The sequence below is a fragment of the Pelodiscus sinensis genome, chromosome 6 (assembly GCF_052426305.1).
Source record: "Pelodiscus sinensis isolate ZL-2025 chromosome 6, ASM5242630v1, whole genome shotgun sequence".
In the NCBI taxonomy this organism is placed as follows: Eukaryota; Metazoa; Chordata; order Testudines; family Trionychidae; genus Pelodiscus; species Pelodiscus sinensis.
In genome coordinates, this window is record NC_143057.1 from 90,644,949 (window position 1) to 90,666,142 (window position 21,194).

General features: G+C 44.9%; 1 protein-coding gene across 3 annotated transcripts in view; it reads left to right on the forward strand.

Moving 5' to 3' along the window:
- Positions 1-17,196, forward strand: part of LOC102450321 (interleukin-6 receptor subunit beta-like) — a 57,491-nt gene extending 40,295 nt beyond the window's left edge. For all 3 annotated transcript variants that reach the window (XM_075932370.2, XM_006119165.4, XM_075932369.2), the window contains 6 exons: positions 168-290; positions 887-1,039; positions 5,747-5,890; positions 6,793-6,889; positions 11,307-11,388; positions 15,322-17,196. In XM_075932370.2, coding sequence (XP_075788485.2) covers positions 168-290; positions 887-1,039; positions 5,747-5,890; positions 6,793-6,889; positions 11,307-11,388; positions 15,322-15,804 — 1,082 coding nt within the window. In that variant the 3' untranslated portion in view covers positions 15,805-17,196. The remainder of the gene's footprint in view (positions 1-167; positions 291-886; positions 1,040-5,746; positions 5,891-6,792; positions 6,890-11,306; positions 11,389-15,321) is intronic.
- The last annotated feature ends 3,998 nt before the right edge of the window (positions 17,197-21,194 follow it).

Sequence of the window (21,194 nt, forward strand, 5' to 3'; positions counted from 1 at the left end):
GAAGCCAACTGGAGAACATGTTAAGAGTCCAAATGTACACAAAGGCTTGGAATTTGTTAGAGTACACTTGGGAGTGGGATTATACAGAAAAATCAGAACGTTCCTCCACCACCCCTTCTACTTGCAGCCAGGCAGCAAACACTGATTCCAACTTGATTGTTTTCCAGACCATTTACAACCATATAAATTGTACAGAATAATGGTGCATACATCTAACATATGTGAATGTGAAAGTTTCGTGGAACATGAGAGGACGTTTGGAGTGACCCACTTCTACTCAGTTCAAGGAGGTATTTCCTACAAAAATCTTCATTCCACGTCTCACCTCATTTATTCCCTTCCACTTCTTCTCCTATTTCTCCAAAATCAGTAGTAAGGGAGCCCATCATAAACATCCGTACTGGGATATATCAAAACACTAATATCCACGCAGTCATGCCTCTAGTCCAAGCTGTGATGTGCTAGCTGTGACAGTGTGAACAGGATGTTGCTTGCTAATGACAGGTCTACAGACATGACATAGATGTGAGGACAATTGAGCAGGGATTTTGTTCTTTATTGCAGCATGTGTGGTTTGTGGCCAGATTCTGATACTCTTCCTCATGCTAACTAGCATTTTCCTAGCTAAGTAACCTTTCATGCCAATGTGACTATAGAGTGAGTAAGGGTATCCTTAGAAATTGTATCAGTAGCAGGTAGGATGTTATGTCTCTACCTTCTTTGATATAGCAGTCTGTGTGTGTGTGTGTGTGCGTGTGTGTGCGCGCGCGCGCGCCAGTCTGCAAGTTGATCAATTTCTATGTAAGGATTAGCATGCTACACCTTGCATTACAGGAAACAGTTATCTATATGGATTTACTTATTTTTAAATGACCTGATGCTTAAGTTCCTAGGACAGGTCCAGCTACTGTGACAATTTCAAATGTCATGAAGCATTCCGCTATTGTGAAATGGACTCATATACCTCAACGCGACCATTTGGGTTTCCTCCAGGAATACAGAATCAGCTACATAGACATAATGAAGAATCACTCTCTGGGTAGGTCACTGTCACATTACCATAAGACAAAAGCAACGTTGCTACGGTTCTGTGTGGAAAATCACTGTGGACAAATTACAAATATTGAGCCACTTAAAGGTGGCTAACATTATATGTAAGGATTAAAGACATTGATTTCAGTGGGAATTGAGTCTGTCTGAAGATCAATTGCTAGAGAATCATATATATCAGTGGTCCCCAACCATTTGAGGGGGCGTGGCCATTCGCCTGCTGGGTGCCAGAGGGCGGGGACACTTGCGCGCCCGGGGGCGGGCCCCCCCATAGCCGCAGGGGCCCCCCCAAGTGCCACACACCTGGGGCTGGTGCCCCTCCAAGCGCCATGCGCCCGGGGCCGGCGCTCCCCCCATGCGCCGCGCGCCGACAGTGCGAGCAGCCATTTCACAGCGCTCCTGGGGCCGGCGCCCCCCCAAGCGCCACACGCACGGGGCCAGCACCCCCCCCAAAGCGCCGCATGCCCAGAGCCAGCACCCCACCCCCACGCGCCACGCACCCAGAGTGCAGGCGGCCAATTCGTGGTGCTCCCGGGGCCAGCGCTCACCGTGCACCATGCACCCGGGGCCGGCTCCGGCACCATGCATGCGCCACATGCCCGGGGCCAGGCCAGCCCTGAGCACTTGGCGGGTGCACACAAATGCCCCCGTGGGCGCCATAGCCGACTTCTGCACCATTCAGCCAGGCCGCAGCATGGGAGCAAGCAGCACAAGCAGCCATTTGGGCCACATGCAGCACCCCTGTGCTGCATGGGGAGCATAGACCCCAAGCAGCCACTTACTCCTGCGCAGTGGCCCAGCTGAGCAGCACAGAAGTCAGCCGAGCGCCACGACGGGAGACAACAATGCTGCCCAGAGGTAACAGCCATGGGGTGGAGCCTGGACAAGCATGCATCTCTGACATCAGGAAAGGGTGCTGGATACAAAAGGAGGAAAGCAGAGCAGACACAGAAGACACGGAGGAGACAGAGAGGAGAATGGAGGAGGCAGAGGACAGTGAGAGAGACAGCAGGAGGAGGAGAAGAGAAACACAGAGTGAGAGGCGGGAGGGGGAGACGAGAAAGAGAGAAAAGGAAAGAGAGGCAGGAGGCGGACAAGAGCTGAGAGAGAGAGGGCAAGGCAATAGGAGGAGAAGAGAGAGAGGCCATTTGCGCCGCTTGCTCCCACATGGCTCCCACAGAAGTCAGCCGAGCGCCACCGTGGAAGGCAAAGGAGAGCGGGGTGGTGACATACATGCCCAGGGGGCGGGGCCTGGACGAGCGTGCATCCCTGACGGAGACAGAGGAGAGCAGAAAGAGTGAGAGGCAGGAGGGGGAGACAGAGCGCAGAGACAGTGGAGGGGGAGAAGAGAAAGAGAGATGGAGAAAGAGGCAGAAGGCAGAGGAGAGCTTAGAGAGAGAAGGGGAGGACGTAGGAGGAGGAGGAGGAGAGAGAGAGAGAGAGAGAGAGACCGGAGGCTCAGGAGAGAAGACTGATGTGGAAGAGAGATCTGAAAATCCTGTCTTATGATGGGCTAATTGGCTACTATTTTAATGTTCTTGCTGGCTTAGGCTATCCAGAGAATTCAACTGATTACAGGGTAAGCTCTCAGTTTATTATGGAATCATCTTTTAAGATCAAGCGTCAGCATCGCCACAGGAGGCCAAAATTCAGATAGATTTTGGCCATGAAAGAAATACTCAACAAGTCTTCAACTGAGAAAAGCATTCAAGAAAGTACACAGAATTACCCTCAATTAAATACAATTTAATTTTACAAGTGACCACATTTCTGTTGAAGTTTCAGTCACTTGCATAACACTAACCTTTCCCCCATCTTTCAGCTTAATAAAATCTTCAAAGTTGCCTAAGACTCCAGCTGCTATAAATATAGTAGCAATTTCTATTAAACACTGAAAGATATGCTATCAGCATGTTCAACACTAAGGCTATGTCTACACTACAAGTTTGTTGCAGAGTCATTAGCATAAGTCATGATCTCATTTGCTTATTTTCTGCCAATGCATTTTTTCTCTAGGAGTTTTTGCGCAAAAACAAACAGTGTGGATGTTTCCTTTGTGTGCAAAAACTCCTTGTGCAAACACAGCTCAAATAGATTATGCAAAAGAAGCATGACAAAATGCTATTCAGCGCTTCATTTGCATTGCCTCTTCCAGTAAAAGCCATAGCGTAGACATAGGCTCAGGTTAAGGTATTGTGACAATTCACACTATTTCTGTGTTGCATTATGACTCAGCCAAGCTTGTTTCTGAACATCTCTGCTGTGAGGTCAAAAATAACACTTGATTCTTATTAGATTAAAAATCATAGAATCATAGAATAATAGGACTGGAAGGGACCTCAAGAGGTCATCGAGTCCAGCCCCCCGCCCTCAAGGCAGGACCAAGCTCCGTCTACATCATCCCTGACAGATGTCTAATCTAACCTGTTCTTAAATATCTCCAGAGAGGGAGATTCCACCACCTCCCTTGGCAATTTATTCCAATATTTGACCACCCTGACAGTTAGGAATTTTTTCCTAATGTCCAATCTAAACCTCCCCTGCTGCGCTTTAAGTCCATTACTCCTTGTCCTGTCCTCAGAAACCAAGAGGAACAAATTTTCTCCTTCCTCCTTGTGACACTCTTTTAGATATTTGAAAACCGCTATCATGTCCCCCCTTAATCTTCTTTTTTCCAAACTAAACAAGCCCAGTTCATGAAGCCTGGCTTCATAGGTCAGGTTCTCTAAACCTTTAATCATTCTTGTCGCTCTTCTCTGTACCCTTTCCAATTTCTCCACATCTTTCTTGAAATGTGGCGCCCAGAACTGGACACAGTACTCCAGCTGAGGCCTAACTAGTGCAGAGTAGAGCGGCAGAATGACTTCACGAGTTTTGCTTACAACACACCTGTTGATACAACCTAGAATCATATTTGCTTTTTTTGCAACAGCATCACACTGTTGACTCATATTCAACTTGTGGTCCACTATGACCCCTAGATCCCTTTCCGCCATGCTCCTTCCTAGACAGTCGCTTCCCATCTTGTATGTACGGAACTGATTGTTCCTTCCTAAGTGGAGCACTTTGCATTTCTCTTTATTAAACCTCTTCCTGTTTACCTCTGACCATTTCTCTAACTTGCTAAGGTCATTTTGAATTATGTCCGTATCCTCCAAAGAAGTTGCAGCCCCACCCAGTTTGGTATCATCTGCAAACTTAATAAGCGTACTCTCTATCCCAATATCTACATCATTAATGAAGATATTGAACAGTACGGGTCCCAAAACAGACCCTTGCGGAACTCCACTTGTTATCCCTTTCCAGCAGGATTTAGCACCGTTAACAACAACTCTCTGACTACGGTTATCCAGCCAATTATGCACCCACCTTATCGTGGCCCTATTTAAGTTATATTTGCCTACTTTATCAATAAGAATATCATGCGAGACCGTATCAAATGCCTTATTAAAGTCTAGGTATATGACATCCACCGCTTCTCCCTTATCCACAAGGCTCGTTATCCTATCAAAGAAAGCTATCAGATTAGTTTGGCATGACTTGTTCTTCACAAACCCATGCTGGCTATTCCTTATCACTTTATTACCTATATTACCATGAAATATAATATCAATGATTTCCTGCTCGTATTGAAAGATTAGATAAGTGAACTGTTATTTTCCACTCCAAAAGAATAAAGTTGTAAGTTGGTTCCTAAAGTCACTATATTAATTACAAAGAAAGATTAATTGAATTGCTAGAAGCTAATGAACGATGGGCTGATTTCATATTACATGAGCTCATATCAGAAAATTTACAACAGATTCTCTAATGATATATATCTTGCTCTTGGCTTGAGAAGGAAAGATTCCATGCTGCAAGTTACAACATGTTGAGGTTTAGATCTTTAACTTTCATAGCTAGTGCAGTCTGTGTATTGAAAGAAGACAAATTTTCTGAAAAAGAGCAAAAAGAGCAATTCATTTCCAAGATTCGAAGAAAAAAAAATCCCAGAGTTGCTTGACCTTTGCATGCAGAAAGAGTTGGAAAAACTACTGAAGTGTAGTGACCACTGAAGTTGCTGCAATTCAAGTTAGCCTGACAGATGGATACTGAGTTTTCCAAAAGGAAGGATGATAAGCTTAATTTCTCATACTTTTTGCCTCACTCTGCAATATGGTAGTTTCTTTCGCTTTCATAAAATTGGCTACTTCTTCAACATTAAAACTTCCATATCAAGCATGTCTGGATGCTTGGCAGCATTCTACAACACAAGAGTACTGTTGTTCACTTTCAATGTGTTTCACACTCCCTCCTATGTTAGAGAGTATACAGGGCTGCTAAAACTGTCCTCCAAGGATTGCTCAAGTGGTAGAGGCTCATGCCTTTAGCTATGGAGGTTTTGAGTTAAATACCCAGGCAATTACCAATAAAGGAAGTTTATGGCACACCACCCTCAAATGGCTAAACACTGAGATCCCTTGTTCCAGGACCCTGACTAATTTCAAGAAGAGAGGATGCGTAGTGAGTTGGCCCCAATCCCAGCACTCACCATAAAACACTTTCTCCTTTGGCACCAATAGAACATCTGCGGAGTATGGTTTCCTGCTGGTTTGGGTTGAGGGCTTGGAAAAGGTGGGCATCTACTCCTATGGTACAGCTTGAATTTGGCTCTACTGTTGTACTTTTGCTATCCCCTCACCCTCTTGTGTTGCAGCTGTTGCTGTCAATTCTTCTACCACCAGCTACCTCTTAAAAGGACTTAAAGAAAAAACTGCCTATAGAGTGCAGATATCAGGAGTGACCAGTGCCGGAGAAGGAGCCCGGAGTCATTCACAGATTTTCACTACTCTGAAATATGGTACTGTGAAGTTTTTTGTGTCTGTGCTGTGCTGAACTGACCCATACCATAAAAATGGGCTGTAGTGTTGCATTTCAACACTGCAGTCCACAACAATATTAGCCATGAGTAGAACCACCTATGAAGCTGAGGTGGAAAGGAGGATATCATCCTGGTTTTTTGCCTTGGACCTGAAGGAAGGGTAAATATGATATGATATACTCTTTCCTCCCTTTCCCACCTACCCCCGACATGAACTCTCTTCAGCAGAAAGGCTGCTGCCTCCCTCATTGTTTATTTCATTCTAGTTAGAAATGGGAAAGGAACTAACATTCCCCTGCAAACAAAATGGTTTTGTTGGCATGAATGTTTTAGAATGAACTTAAACAAAGGCTTCTAAACCATTAAAAAAAAAATGATGGTCCAGAACTGCCTCTCAACAGCCTAATTTTAAGAATGAACTAGATAGATTTGAGTGGGATTTAATGACTGGATTTCTTGGGGAAGTGGAGAAGTTAGGCTCAGTGGGTCAAGAGTTTCCCTCTTGGTTAGTGTTTTATGTTTCTAAGTCTAATGCTACAGGACTTTAGCTGGTCAGGTATAGGTGTCTGGAAGGACTTACATGGTTGTGTTGTAAATAAAAATGCCTTTTTATTGTAACCAGGTCAAATTAGCAGGCCATCAGCTGATTACAGAAACAAGGTTAAAGTTACAGGGCAAAACTGATGGATTTTTAGATTTGTCATCCAGTCATGTGTGAAACTTGAAATTAGTTTTATATTGATTTGATTGTGGTTAAGTTCAAAGGGATTCCATGCTAAAACTGTGAGCTTTATGCTTTCTGCAAACAGAACTCCATCTCTTTCCAATCTCTCAAACCCTGGTCCCATAAATGATATTTATCTCTATTTATCTCCCATCAGATAAAGGGGTATTTGAAGGTATTGTTGCTGCCCTTTGTCTTGGCATTTCAGCTACCATGTTGTTTCTACCCATCATTTGTTCTTTGTTGATTAGAAGGTAAGAGGATAATGTCGATTGGGCTGCTGCACAACATAAGAACACTTTACTGACTTTCCATTCTCTAGTGTTGAGTCCTGACGTATTTTTTCACAACTCATCTTTCTAATTTGAAATTAGAAATGAAAATTCGTTAGGAGACATGATGCAAAAAAGCAGGTTACAAGGATAATTTGCACAATCCTTGTGGTTTTGGAACAGCAGTAACAAACCAAGAATGTGTGTGTCTGCCATGAACCCAAAAAGTTTTAGTCTTTTGATGCAGCTGCCAGTCCAGTTACAATCTCAGCCATTGATGGGATAAGTTTGTAATGCTTCCTATTATCCCAAAAACAGGTAACACTTCTTAAGGAATAATTTTCCAATTCATTATTGTGATCCTTTTCCTATTACAGTTGGACTACAGATTAATTGTTCAATGCCACATACTGATTGATATAATCTAGAAAGCCCAGCTAGCCCATTGGTGCACATGATTTCATACTACAGTACTCTCAATGCTTATTATGTTAAATGAGTGCAAAGGAAACAGAGAAGGGAAGAAGTTAGGGATAACAAGACACCTGGGCTGTGTCTAGACTGCATCCCTTTTCCGTAAAAGGGATGCAAATTAGACATATTGCAATTGCAAATGAAGCGGGGATTTAAATCCCCCCTGCTTCATTAGCATAAAAATGGCTGCCGCTTTTTTCCGGCTCGGAGCTTTGCCGGAAAAAAGCGCCAGTCTAGACACAGATCTTTCGGAAAATAAAGCCTTTTCCGAAAGATCCCTTATTCCTCTTAAAATAGGAAGAGTTTCCCCAGAGAACTGCCTTTTTACATTTTTATTTTTATAAAATGTAAACTTAAGGAGCTTGTCGTGGGGCTCTTCCCCCCCTCGGCTGCGCCACCAAGTCAATGCCCCTCTACCGGGGTAAATACTGCTCTAGCAGCCTAATCCCCACCCAGAGAAGCCTCTCCTGGACCAGGGGTTGATTGTCCAGGGTAGGGAAAATGGGTGGTAGGGGGACCTGGGCCCTCCCTCTCCACCAGGTCCCAGCCCAGGGCCCTTTAGGTAGGGACTATGGCTCCTGCCCACTCGGCGGGGAATCCGGCTGATACACACCGAGCCGCACTTTTAGTCCTTTGCCCTGGGCTGCTTCCTACCACGCCCTGATTCCCCTGTGGTCTATTTGCCTCTCAGTCAGTACTTGCTAGGGCTGCCGTCGGGATTGTGGGTGCACTCCTGCCTCCCTGGGGTTGGCGGCTGCTGGCTCTGCTTCAGGGTTGGGCACAGGCAGCGACTCCAGTCTCAGCTGCTGCAGAAACACCGGTGCGGCCTGGACTACTCCTTCCCCCTGCCACCTCCCTCGCTGCAGGGCTCTCTCTGCTTTTATATCCTGGCTCTGCTGGGAGCATGCCCAGCAGGGCTGGAGGGGCGGGACCTTCTCAGCCAGCTGGGTCTGGGTTACTCCCTGCCCTTCAGTGCAGGGGCTGTCGGCCCCGTCACAAAGCTATACTTCAATATCCATAAACCGTGACAGGTTGCATGTTAGTAAACTGTTGGCTTGCACCGGAAAATGCACCAATAATCTACTAATGCAAAATCTGTCATAGATTACTATAATGGTATCCTGCCCCATCTCTGTTTTTCCTGCTTTAACTACTTCTCTTGCCATGATCTAACTTGATTGGTGCTGAGTGACGAGAGCCGACAAGATGTCAAAACTATGGCTGGAGGTCAAATATGGTCCATGGCACTATTTATTCTGGTCTACTGCTCTACCACAACCATCCTCCTTGCAGCAATGCCTCATCTTTTCTGGCCTCTCCATGGTTCACTGCTACTTTCAGAATGAATTTGAAGGTCATGAATAACTGCTTGGTAGTGAGAAGTGACAGTTTGACTTCCTGTAGGCAAGCGTCAGGGCACTGGGAAATAGTGTGCAAAGCAGCTCAACCTTGCCCATTGCATGAGCAAAGATAAAACATTTTCTAGAGCCCTGAAGCCTACATATCTGACAGGATTTTTTTTTTTTTTTTTTTTTTTTGTGGGAAGGGGGTGGAGAGAGAGAAACACAGGAAGGAGGGCTAAGAAAATGAATTAACTTAGTCACATGAGGTAGACTGATCTCCTAAAAAAGCATCTAATGGACAGCAGATAGATCACTTGAATTCATTCAGGGATTTCAGCCCCCAAGTTCATGAGAGCAGAGTCAGACAATGGTGCTACAATCAATCCTTGACTTCACTGCACTGATAATATTAAAATGAGTCATTAGAGAAACCACAGCATGCTATTCTACTGATTTCATATACAGAGAGAACTGAGACCGTGGCATTCTCAACAGTGCCCGGGTCAAGTTAATGCTACTTACACTGACTTCAGTAGGAACCGAGTTAGGTCAACATTAACAATGTTTAAAATTCCTTGTTTCCATATTTTACTGCCATTTCCAGTGGGAAATAATTTCCAGGCACTCCATTATAATTATGGCACTGCAAACTAATCAGGATGGAGCCTCCTCTTGCTTAGAACTGTGCAAGAGGTAGTCTCGGTCACTGTACCCACAAGTCTAGGATGCCCCATATGAAAGTTGGGATTAGAAGGGTGATTACACTCAGGGATATCTTTTTTATATACATGTTGTAATAGGGACTTACCTAATCTGGCTCTGGGCTTGTCTCTTGCCTCAGTTTCCCCTTGCCTTGAGATGGTTCTTTCAGCCTTGGCCTTTTGGTCCAGTCAAAATCCACGCCTTCAGGAGTATAAGCCAAGTCCAAACACACACATGTTCCATCTTTCAAGGGTTCATCTTCTCCTGCATACCAAACTCTCAGTGTTAGTCTTTGTCTGGGCTCAGCTGTGGCCTTCCTGGGCTATAGTCTGTCCTTTCATCCTCCCTTCTTCCAGGGAGTTCACTGCACCACCTCATCACATGGCAACTTTACAAAAAAAAGTCACTCCTGTTTTCCCTTAACAGCAGGAGCCTTTGTAACCCCTCACTGGGTGGCAGCATAGGCAGAGTCCAGATCAAACTTCCGCTATGGATGCCCAGCCTTTGGAATCCAGAACACCAGGGCTGTTCCAGGCTAACCTGCATTCTTCCCAGGACCCTTCCCATATCCATCTAGTCCTAGCTAGCTGCCTTCCCACTTTTTATAGTGCACAGACCTGCTTCCATGGAATCTTCCTCTTCACTTTTCACAGAGCATCCACTTCTAGGCACTTCCTAGTAGAGTCTCCTCATCCACTCTTGCTAGGCTGATCTTTTCTCCCCACAGCAAGCCTACTATAATCACCTCACTTCAGCACTCATTTCCACCATGTGGGGGAAGTAAGCCAAGAGTGGCACAGGTGCATTTGAGCCTTAATCCTCGTAAGGGTCCAGCTCAGCCTGTGGGCAGCATGTATATTTATTTCCATTTTATACTAATTTTGTGTTTATATAAAACAGTCTCAGCTTTCCCCACCTGCCCCTCAGTTTAACCATCAAATACAGTTTGATTTCTTGTAGGCCTGAAGGCCTAGTCTCAACACATATATTGTAGAGTTAGCCAGAGTTAGAGCTGGATAGCTTAGAAGGGCTTTTAAAGGTTTATTTCTGAGGCCCCAAGTTCAAGAAGAGATTATAAACCACTTTGAGGTGAAGGCCCACAGCTAAAACTAACTTGAATGAAGCTCATGAATTTGGCTTTACCTTAGAAAGACACCACAATTTCTCTTCCACACTAACCCTCATAGGATTTAAGCACAGAGCATAAACAGTACCTGAGCCCTGAAAATGCAAATATAAAATCCAAATTCTATCAGATCTGTGTGAGGATGTATCTATTACTCTACTGCTAATTCACTAAATACCATGTGTGAGCCTTCAGTCAAGAGAGGCAGATCTTCCATTGTGTCTGAATCCTAAGAAAGGGCTGATGTGGGCTAATATGCCAAGATATACTGCAGCCTCCCTTCTGACCCGTAGGCCCTCCACAGGTTTGTAGCATAATGGGACAGAAGCAGGTGCTTGCTCATAGGGGTCAGGCAGATTTCAAAATAGAAAACTATAATACTTTACTACTGATAAGACAAACTAAACCTCTAAGGAAAGAAAGGGGCGTGGAGGAGCTAGGAAATAGTTTTGGATTAGGGAAAAGCGGATAAGCAGTAGAGATGGGAAGAGAATCAGTGCTGATGGCTTTCATAGCTCTTGTTTATGATACTAAATAATTGTGCATCAGAAACTCAGTAACTTACTGTGACAGTATGGACTATAGTTTTGGATTGCCAATTTTTGTGTGTGTTTTAATAGCTGCTATTAGACCTCCAGATCTGATGCACATGAAAATATTGATAAACTATGTACATGACTTGTGATGAAAACAAAAGTAAATGAAGGCTCAATAATTTATTTGGATCCTCAGGTTAAAAAGCATGTCTTTCCAGGTCAAGAAAATTGTGCTGGTCAACAGTACCAAATCCAAGAAACAGCAGCGCGCTGCAAGATGTGACAAGAATCATTTCACTGGTACGAAAAGTGCTTATGAATGAGCCCTTTCACTGATCACAGCAGCACAGACTACTAGCTTCGCTTTTTAATTGTGCCTGGTAAATGTACATAATTAAAGATCTCGCAGAAGCTCTGGTAATATTAGCAATTCAATGTTAGGTTTTTAGAGGGGATTTTCCTACTCCTTTTTAAAAAGGTTTGGTTTTTAAAGTATTCTTGGTCAAGTTGCTGGAAAAGAGGCCTGTGGCCAGAAGAAGCCATTTTAGACAAACTGATGAGAGACAAGAGCTGGGTCAATAACTTAATTTTTCAGTTCACTGGCAAGTCTGAAAAAAAATTGTTTTGGGTCCACGTAATGTGCATGCAAGGTCATACAGGCCACATGTGTAGCTCCAATGGACACAGCTATCTGAAAGAAACAGGTCATGTGTGCAAGGCTCATGTATGCCTACAGTGGGATCTAGGTTGACAAAAACTCAATTATAAGATTTTCCCATTTTTATGAAGCCCAAAGTGTCCAGCACACAGGAGAGAAATCTTGTGATTGCATATTGTAAATGGAAGACTTGTACAGAGACATTCTATAAGCTAGAACGCCACTCCAAAATCGGTATTTGGAGGGAAAAAATACATAGTTGGTATGGGGCCATGATGTTACTATACACACAGCAGAGAGGGAAGCGGTGGAAAGAAATGAAGTCGGTTATACAGATACTTTAAGAAATATGACTGTGCTGATAACATGGCAGAAGTAGAAATAATGATTAACAGATGAAGCATAAAGGCTTTTGGGGGGAAAACGAGGCTCAGAGTGAGTAGGCAGCACAACAAGGCAGCTACTTTTGGAGGCTTTACCCAGTGGTAATTTGACATTAGCAAAGGCTCATGAAATGTGATAGATGTACCCACATACACCAGTGAGCATTGTGAAGTTTTTCAACAGAACCTGAGTCCCTCAGGGAACTTCACTATAATCAAAATGCTCACAAAATTGCTTCAATTCAAGAATGAACACTGTCAAGTAAATCAGTAGTACATTCCTAAAAAAAATAAAGGAGATCAAGCATAGGATTAAAAGTATCTGCTACAAATTTCCACTGTAAACCTTGATAGAATGCCAAGATTTCACAATCTAAGAAAAATTCTAGGATTTATTGTATTAAAGCACTGTACTTTCTAATATCTGTAGCAGTAGTAAATACCTCATGGATCTAGACCATGCAAAGATTAGGAATACATGAACTTCTATAACTGATCAAACCAGTAATCCATGCAATCCAATAGTGCCTAGACCAGATTCTTCAGAGCAAGGTGCCAGAATCACTTTCATGGACAATTATAGGGCAACTTAAATATAGGAAAGTTCTTGTTCCCAATCTCAGACTGCTTTAAAAAAAAGATGGCTTATACCCAATTTAATACCCCTTATTTTGTAAGGTTACAAAAATGATGTTAGATGGGGATCCATAGAATATCTAATCCTTTTGAAAATCTTGGTAGACTCAAACTCAATGGTATTTTGTAGCAAGGAGTTCCATAGATTAACTATGCATGGTGGGTTGTTGTTTTTTTTTTTTTAAAGAACATTTCCTTGTATCACTCCAGAGTCCTTATCTACACTTGCGGGAGAGATCAGCACTGTGGAGCTTGATCTCCCAAGGGTCTATTTAGCCGGTCTAGTAAGGATAAATAGGCCTTACTCAGTCATTCAGCATCATAATCAATCTTTCTACAATGTGCTTATTGGGAAGAAGTTGTTCAGTCATCTGATATCAGTGTGCTAATGAACCGTCGGGGGTGGAGGCGTGGGGGGAGGTGTTCTTGTCTTTCTGGAGAAAGTTGTGATTGGTTTCCTATCAAGGGGCACTTGCCTCTAGCTTCAGGGTTCATCAATCTACCCGGATAATCTGCATCTTCTGAGTTCTTTCACTGAGTTGATAATTATTTGGAGCTTCTGAGTCCTCAGCTCCTCCTCTGACCATTTGAGCATGCAGTGGGGCCTTCACACTTACCTCTCCTAAAACATCCTCTCTCTCATTCACACGAACAAAACATTTCCAGAATTGCAGCACGGAACACAGGGGTACTTCTAAGTCACTTTAACAAAGCTACAAAGTCTTTCAACATTAAACTTCTTTCTTTCTACTACTAGGCCTTGTCTAACACTAACATCACTATGTATTACAATAGTCCAGCCCTTCACTTTAACATGCTAACATCAAACAGAGCTGGAGCTAAGTTAAAGCTGCCTGGCCCTCTGTGAGGCCTACATCTTGTATTTAAGTTTAATCCAATCCTTTTGCTATAACATACATGTATTACAATTGACTTATTAGTTACAAAATTCCATTACAGTGCTATACTTCTGCTTCATATGTTAATGCATCTTCCTGTTAGGAATCTGGGAAAATTTACTCATTAGGTATAGTATTACATCTGTTTATCCCATTGTCAGTCAGACTATTCTGCAAACCATGAAGTGTCATCAGTGCCTGGATACGCAATCTCAGTTTTCAGAGATGCAGAAATCTTGTTGCTTTGGTGGGTCCTATGTACACAGTGTTCAGGTCATTATTCAAAACAGGGCCAATTCTGAATGTGCTGAGGGGCCTGCTGAACCCACTACCACTGGTAAGGGCTGATGGCATTCATGTCTTGGCTGGGTGATTGGTACAAAGTAGCGATCATTCTTCAGCTCAAGAACTGGAATCAGAAAGAATGAATGAAATACAATAAAGTCTTGATAATTTCTTAGGTTTTCAATGCTCTAATGCACCTACTAAACTTAAAATAAGTGAAGACAGAAGCAGTTACTGGTGCGTCAGAGAACATGACAGCCAGTCTGTAATTTAAGATAGCTAATTTAAAAAACCAAAGCAGTATAACCAGAGAGAGATGATACTATTTATGGACCATAAAAAGCCATTCCATTCTGTGTGTATTTTGTGATAGCTTGTATGGCTCTAACAGGACATGCCCATTTCTAAGCAAGTAGTACCTGACTTGACATCATACACTGCTCTGCAGTTTAGCCAGTCAAAATATACAAAAGATTTCTAGACAATCTTTACCTAGACCAAAGTGAGACTGAAGTGAATAGAACTCACTTCAAAGGCATCTTGCTAATAAAAAGGCAGTTAGGCAAAATAACACTGTTCAATTCACCCTGTTTAATGTTGCTATCACCATGTGAATCACGCATATCAGTAGTGACAGAGCTCTGCACAGAACATCCTGCAGTCTACACTGTATCACTTTAACAATGAAGGGATGGAGACTATGGTCTTCTTTTCCAGAAATCTTTATTTCCTTAATAAAGTTAGTACATTGTAAATGGAATTTAAAGGGTAGAAGAAATAGCTTGGCCAGGTAGATTAAACAAGAAATTAATAGCTGCAGCCTGTCTGCCCAGTTCCTGACTTTTTCTGTTGGTTAGTATGAGTGATTTATTTATTTCCATATCATAAGTTAACACTGTGGCTGTGTCTACATTGGCACCCTTTTCCGGAAAAGGGATGCTAATGAGACCAGTAGGAATTGCAAATGCCCCGGGGATTTAAATTTTCCCCGCGGCATTTGCATGAACATGGCTGCCGCTTTTTTCCGGCTCGGGGCTTTGCCGGAGAAAAGCGCCAGTCTAGACGGGATCTTGTGGAAAATAAAGCCTTTTCCGGAAGATCCCTTATTCCTAAGGGATCTTCCGGAAAAGGCTTTATTTTCCACAAGATCCCGTCTAGACTGGCGCTTTTCTCCGGCAAAGCCCCGAGCCGGAAAAAAGCGGCAGCCATGTTCATGCAAATGCCGCGGGGAAAATTTAAATCCCCGGGGCATTTGCAATTCCTACTGGTCTCATTAGCATCCCTTTTCCGGAAAAGGGTGCCAATGTAGACACAGCCTATGTGTAGAAACAAGCAATGATTTTTTTTCTTTCCATTTTATCTGGTTTTGTAGGATATCCAGGGATTCATTTCAAGGCCATTGCTTCAACTGCAAATAGACAATGATACTACCAGCCTTCATGTGATAGAGCAGGATTCCAATGCTTCTTTGGAGCTTCAGCCCTTCACTGAGGAGAGAGAAGACAACACGGAGTGTGGTGCAGGCCAGTCTGAAAGGGTTGGTGGCAACCCGGACACCTGTCCCAGTTGTTTGAAAATCTCTGAAAAAGCAACTGAAAAAGAAAAAGTCAGTTCTAGCATGAGGGCACCTCTCCTGAGTGATTACACCAGCATGGAATTCAGTCAGAAAGCCATGCGGAGTCTGGCACCAAATCTACCTCTGAGGACTACACCTCCTCACGAAGAAGGAAAACTGAACAGGCCAGGGAAAGTGGAGCAACAGGCACTGCTTATTTCTCAAGACTACGTGAAACAGAGCCAGGTGGTATTTACGCCAACTGGACCAACACTGATGGAAGAAAACAGTTTGAACTGAGGTCTCTTGATGCCTTCCCGTGGCAAGGATCATTCCCCAAAACCTTTGATGCTTGATCAGAGTGGTTACAATATTACAGAGCAGAAACTCTGTGAATATTGATGCTTCTCTGCTTTAAAAAATTCCAAAGATAAAGTAGTTTGTGTATATAGTTACATTAGCTATTTCAGTCCCTTGCTCTAAGAATTATCCTCAACTAACTCTTGCACTCATGTCATGGACAAATCTAGTTCCACAAAGGATCCTTTTTTCAGGCCACAATAGTGGGGCTTCATGAACTCTGCTCCTTTGCCAGACTTGGTTAACAAACTCCTTCCGTCTGCTGGAGAGGAATCCAACCAACCTGTCTGTCATTTGCACTGGGTACTGTGGCAACTTTCTCAGGAACATTCCCTGTTCATTCCTCCCAAAAGATGTTCCTGCTCAGCTTGTGTCTTGGTACTTTAGGGAAGCCTGGTGGTGGAAGCAGATTCATGTTTTATTTAAAGTAAATACAATGTAAGCTCCTTAGAGCCATGCAGATTTGATTTTACATTGATCATTGCAAAGCATAGTGGAAATCCTCAACAAGGGGGAAAGCAAGTTTTCAGCCATATCACAAAAGGCTTAGCTAGTCTTCGCTCCAAGAAGCCAGGCATGAAATTTGCTCAGTACATGGACGGGACAGCTTCAATGAAAACCTAAGTGTTTACTGTAAGTGATGTTAGTGAGTCAGACTCTTTTGAGTCAACGAAACATCAACCAGATGTTTCACTGGTAGAGGTGGCACTTTTTGAGTGAAAAGAAAAACAAGCCCTCACCATTCATGGCTGTTGAAGATTGCATGGCACTTTCTACAAGCGTGGGAGTATCTGTTCGATATCTTTGCCGAACTTAGAGGAGGAAGAAGTTATTCCCCAGAGTTCAGGACTTCACAGTGAAGTAGTGATGCTATTCTGGGTACGTTCCCACTTTTGACCCAAGCAGCTAATCAAAATTCAAGTCTCTGTGGTTTGTTCCCACTAGGAAGAGAAACTGGTAATGGAGAAGCAGGTATTTCTTTGCTGCTATCCTGTTTCTATATATAGAATATACAGAGTCCTGTTTCCTGGACAAAGGAGGAAACAACAATGGAACACAGTGGCCTCTCCTACAGAAACAAGCTTTTCTTTGGCCACGAGCCCCAACCCAAAACCTTTCTTTGGCTTTTTCCATGGCTATACCATGTTTCCAGGCTATGTCTGTCTCCATCCTGCATTTGCTTAATTAATTATACACATGCCTGCCTCACAAGACTGACCACTGTCCCTTCACCTAAACTGTAAGTTCCTGAGCTGACCTGCTTTGTTTTGAGCTGTGGCACATGTTTAATTTTCTTTTGAGCAGCAGTTAAACTCATAACAGTTGCTAAGATTTCCAGTTTTACACGTCTTTATTTCCTACTCAGGAGTTTAAAAAAAACAGATATGAAGATGCCTCTGGTGTGCTTCTCCATCTAGGGAAGGAGTTACTGGGGTTGCAAGGGAGGAAAGTATGGTGTTGGAGAATCAAGAACAATTTAATTAAAGAGAACTTCAGACATTTATGAACACTCATACATAGAGCTGGTCTCCCTGCTAGCGGTTTGCCATGAAACCACTGGGCCTTCCTCATTGTGCAGCGGGATAGCTCAGCGGTTTGAACATTGGCTTGCTAAACCCAGGAGTGTGAGTTCAATCCTTGCAGGGGCCATTTGGGGCAAAAATTTGTCAGGGATGGTACTTGGTCCTGCTATGGAGGCAGCGGATGGGACTCAATGACCTTTCAAGATCTCATCCAGCTCTAGGAGATAGGCAATCTCCATCCATCCTGACCTGGAAAGATGTCCTTATGAGCAGAGACATGGTGGGGGCAATTCCCCCCAGGCACCATGCTAGGGGGGGTGCCAGGCCAGGAGAGTGAGTGCATGTTGCACGGGCTCACCTGATGCTAGATCAGTGAGTGGGCAGCTGGGCCACATGCTGCTGCCCAGAATGCACTGAGCCAAGGTAGCCGGCAGGAGCAGCCTCTTTTAAAAGTAAAATTAATTTGCCTGACCCATTCCAGTTCCTCTGGCTCTGTTGGCTCTGTGGGAGGGAGAGGGGGAGGGGGATTTGGTTGTGGGAGGTGCTGGGGGGGTGCCTGACTTTGGCATCAGCTGGTAGAAAACCTGCCAGTCTCCAGCGGCAGGCCAGGGTCAGGGGGCACTGAGGCACAGACAGCGGGTGGGGGGCTGATAAGGGGCCAGAGGCATGTAATGGCAGGGGGAGAGTACAAGTGGGGGGGTGGATCTTGGGAGTAAGAGGTAGCTCAGGAGCATTTTGGGGGTGGGTGGGTGGGACAGCGTGCGGTTGGGGGCGGGCCTTGGGGCAAGAACAGCAGGGTGGGGGATCACGGTCTGGGTGCCTGTGCCCCTCAACTCCTTGTTTTGGGCACTTCTGTGATTCTGGGCTAGGAGAGCTGGGTCTGCCCCGGAGCAGTGCCCAGCCAAGGCAAAGTACAGCATGTGTTAAAGACCTGGAATAAAGTGATGGCTTAGCTGGTGGGGAAAAGAGCTTTGTCATTTGTGAACTCTGCCCCCACGTGCTGGGAGCGGAGGCGTGGGGAGCCCCCTTCCCTGTCTGCTGAATTTGCCAGTGACCTGCCACCTGACACCCAGTTCCCTACCCACTGACTTTCAGCCACTCACCCGTCTGTCACTGGACTGCCTCACTTGATTTCATCCGGACACAAAGCGCTATCAAGCAACTGATGGCACCATCCACCCACTGGAATGGTACCAAGTCCGCATGACCAAGGCAAGACTTGTCCTTGCCAGCCCTTGCTCTGCCCATTGGTAACACTCAGAGGGCTTTCCCAAGGAGGACAACATTGTTCCCATTTTACATCTGGGGAAACTGAGGCACAGTGGGGGCTGTGACGTGCCTGAGGTCACACACCAGGCTGGACTAGAAGCTCAGTTTCCAGTGGTTCAGGGACTGTCTACACAGGTAGCAAAGATGTGACTGCAGCACAGACCAGCATAACCTGGCTCGCTGCACTCTGATTAATGTAGAGAACAATCGCAGAGTGCAGGGGCTTCAGCAATCATGCCCTGTCTAGCTTGTGCTGCCATCAAGCCACCTCTGCTCAAAGGAGACAAGCCTGGGAGCTGCCCGCCGGCCCATGGTGCAGCCCAACTAACGGCAGTGAAGGACAGAGACTGATACCCGGCAGCCACTCCCTGCCCCCACCTCTCCCGTCCACTCAGCCCCGCCCCCAGGCTTGCGGAGGCCTGTGGGGAGAATGCTTTGGACCTAGCCAATTCACTCCCCTCCCGCCGCAACACAGGCCTCGAGGTACCACAGGGCCTGGCCCATGGGATCCCACAGTGTGGGAGAAAACAGGGCCTGACCTGACCCCCCGTTCAAGGGATCCACTTGAGAGAGGGCCCTAGCACCAAAATCTCACTGGTGCTCAGGAGGCTACAGGGCCTCTCTAGGGGGCACTGGCTCCAGTTCAGTACCAGGGCAGAGGGCACAGGCTGGCTCATGGAGGTATGGATGGGCTCTGGGGATCCGTCCCTTCTAGGGGGCACTAGCCCCCATCTAACCCTGTGGGCAATATAGAATCACGGAACACTAGAGCTGCACGGGACCTCAAGAGGTAAGTCCAGTCCCCTGCCATCACAGCAGGACCAAGCACCCAGGGCTACTCAACACATGGCCTGTGGGCTGCATGCTGCCCACAGCCAGTTTGTTTGCGCCCCGCGGTGCAGTTTGGGTTTATGTGGGGATCAACACGTGGCCGGCGAGTGGGAGCTGAAACAAAAAAGTAGCCAGCGTAATGATCTTCTGTTGATATGTGTTTTAGTAGGTAAATTCCTGGACTGTCATTGCTCATGAAAAGTGCTGCACATGGGTAGAAATTGGGTAAATGTTGCATTTTATTAATATCAGCAGAGCTGACTTAAATGGGGCCTGTATATTGTGGAGTCTTGCCTTAATCTTTGTATTCATATCCCTCAGTGTGAAAGAATCTATTTGCATATATATTTGCATGTATATGCAACCACACTTAAGCTGCAGCCCTCAGCATGTTCTGTAAGTATCAATGTGGCCGCCGGGGGCTTCTAAAGTTGAGTTGCCCTAGCTCATCCCTGACAGGTGTTTGTCTAACCTGGTCTTAAATATCTCCAACTATGGAGATTCCACAGTCTCACTAGGCAATTTATTCCAGTGTTTAACCACCCTGACAGGCAGGAAGTTTTTCCTAATGTCCAACCTAAACCTCCCTTGCTGCAATTTAAGCCCATTGCTTCTCATCCTAACCTCAGAGGCCAAGGAGAACAATTTTTCTTCCTCCTCCTTATGATACTCTTTTAGATACTTGAAAGCTACTAACATGTCCCTTTTCGGTTTTCTCTTTTCCAAGGTACACAAGGCCAATTCCTTCAGCCTTGCCTCATCGCTCATGTTCTCTAGACCTTTCATCATTTGTGTTGATCTTTTCTGGACTTTCTCCAGTTTCTCCACATTTCCTGAAATGTGGCACCCAGAACTGGACATGATACTCCAGGTGGGGCCTAGTGTAGATGGCTAATTCCCTGCCTAGAGGACATGAGACTGGGCGGGTTAATTTCCAATCCTCCTGTTTATTCTTTTCCTAAGCCAAGAGGGCACAGTAGTTCTGATGGGGGTTGGAGAGGGGATGGAAGCCAGATCCAAGATCAATGAGCCCTGGGAAGTGGGCCCATTGAAAGGAGACTGGACCTGTGGATGCCTTGGGGGTCAGCAGCAAGGGCCTGCTTTGGGAAGCCCCCTCTTTGGAGCTGAATGTGGCAGCATTGAGACACCACTCAGAAGCAGGCACCACAGACACTAACTGCAGATTCATGGGATGGTTCTTACAGATCTTGCACATGCATAAGATGATAGATCTGCACTAACTGTAAAACACTTTAAACAGGGCAGAAGCAACTCAGTTAGAACCAGGAACTATTTCCCCCTCTCCTCACGACGTCTGTCACGAAGCAGTAACAGAATGTACTGTGTCCCCACTGCCTTGATATACCAATGACTGTTCTTTTAGCCAATTTAGAGTCTAAATGGTCCCCCAAGTCCAGTCTTCTTGTCCCAAACAGGATACCTTGCACCCTTTCACCTGGGTACTAGTACCTGGGAGAGGGATGCAAGTGTGAATCTCACTCTCTGCAGTATTATGGACAAAGTTATTGCCACGACATTGTGATGTATTTAACTTTTGGCTCCCTTTCAGAGAATTTCAACTTCAACTGTTTAATCCAGTTTTTAGTTAGAACTTATTCTTCTATAAGGTTCCAAAGTAACAACTATTCCTATGAAGCTTCCACACTTGTCAGACTTGTAAATGTCCTCTTAATTCAATCACCACAA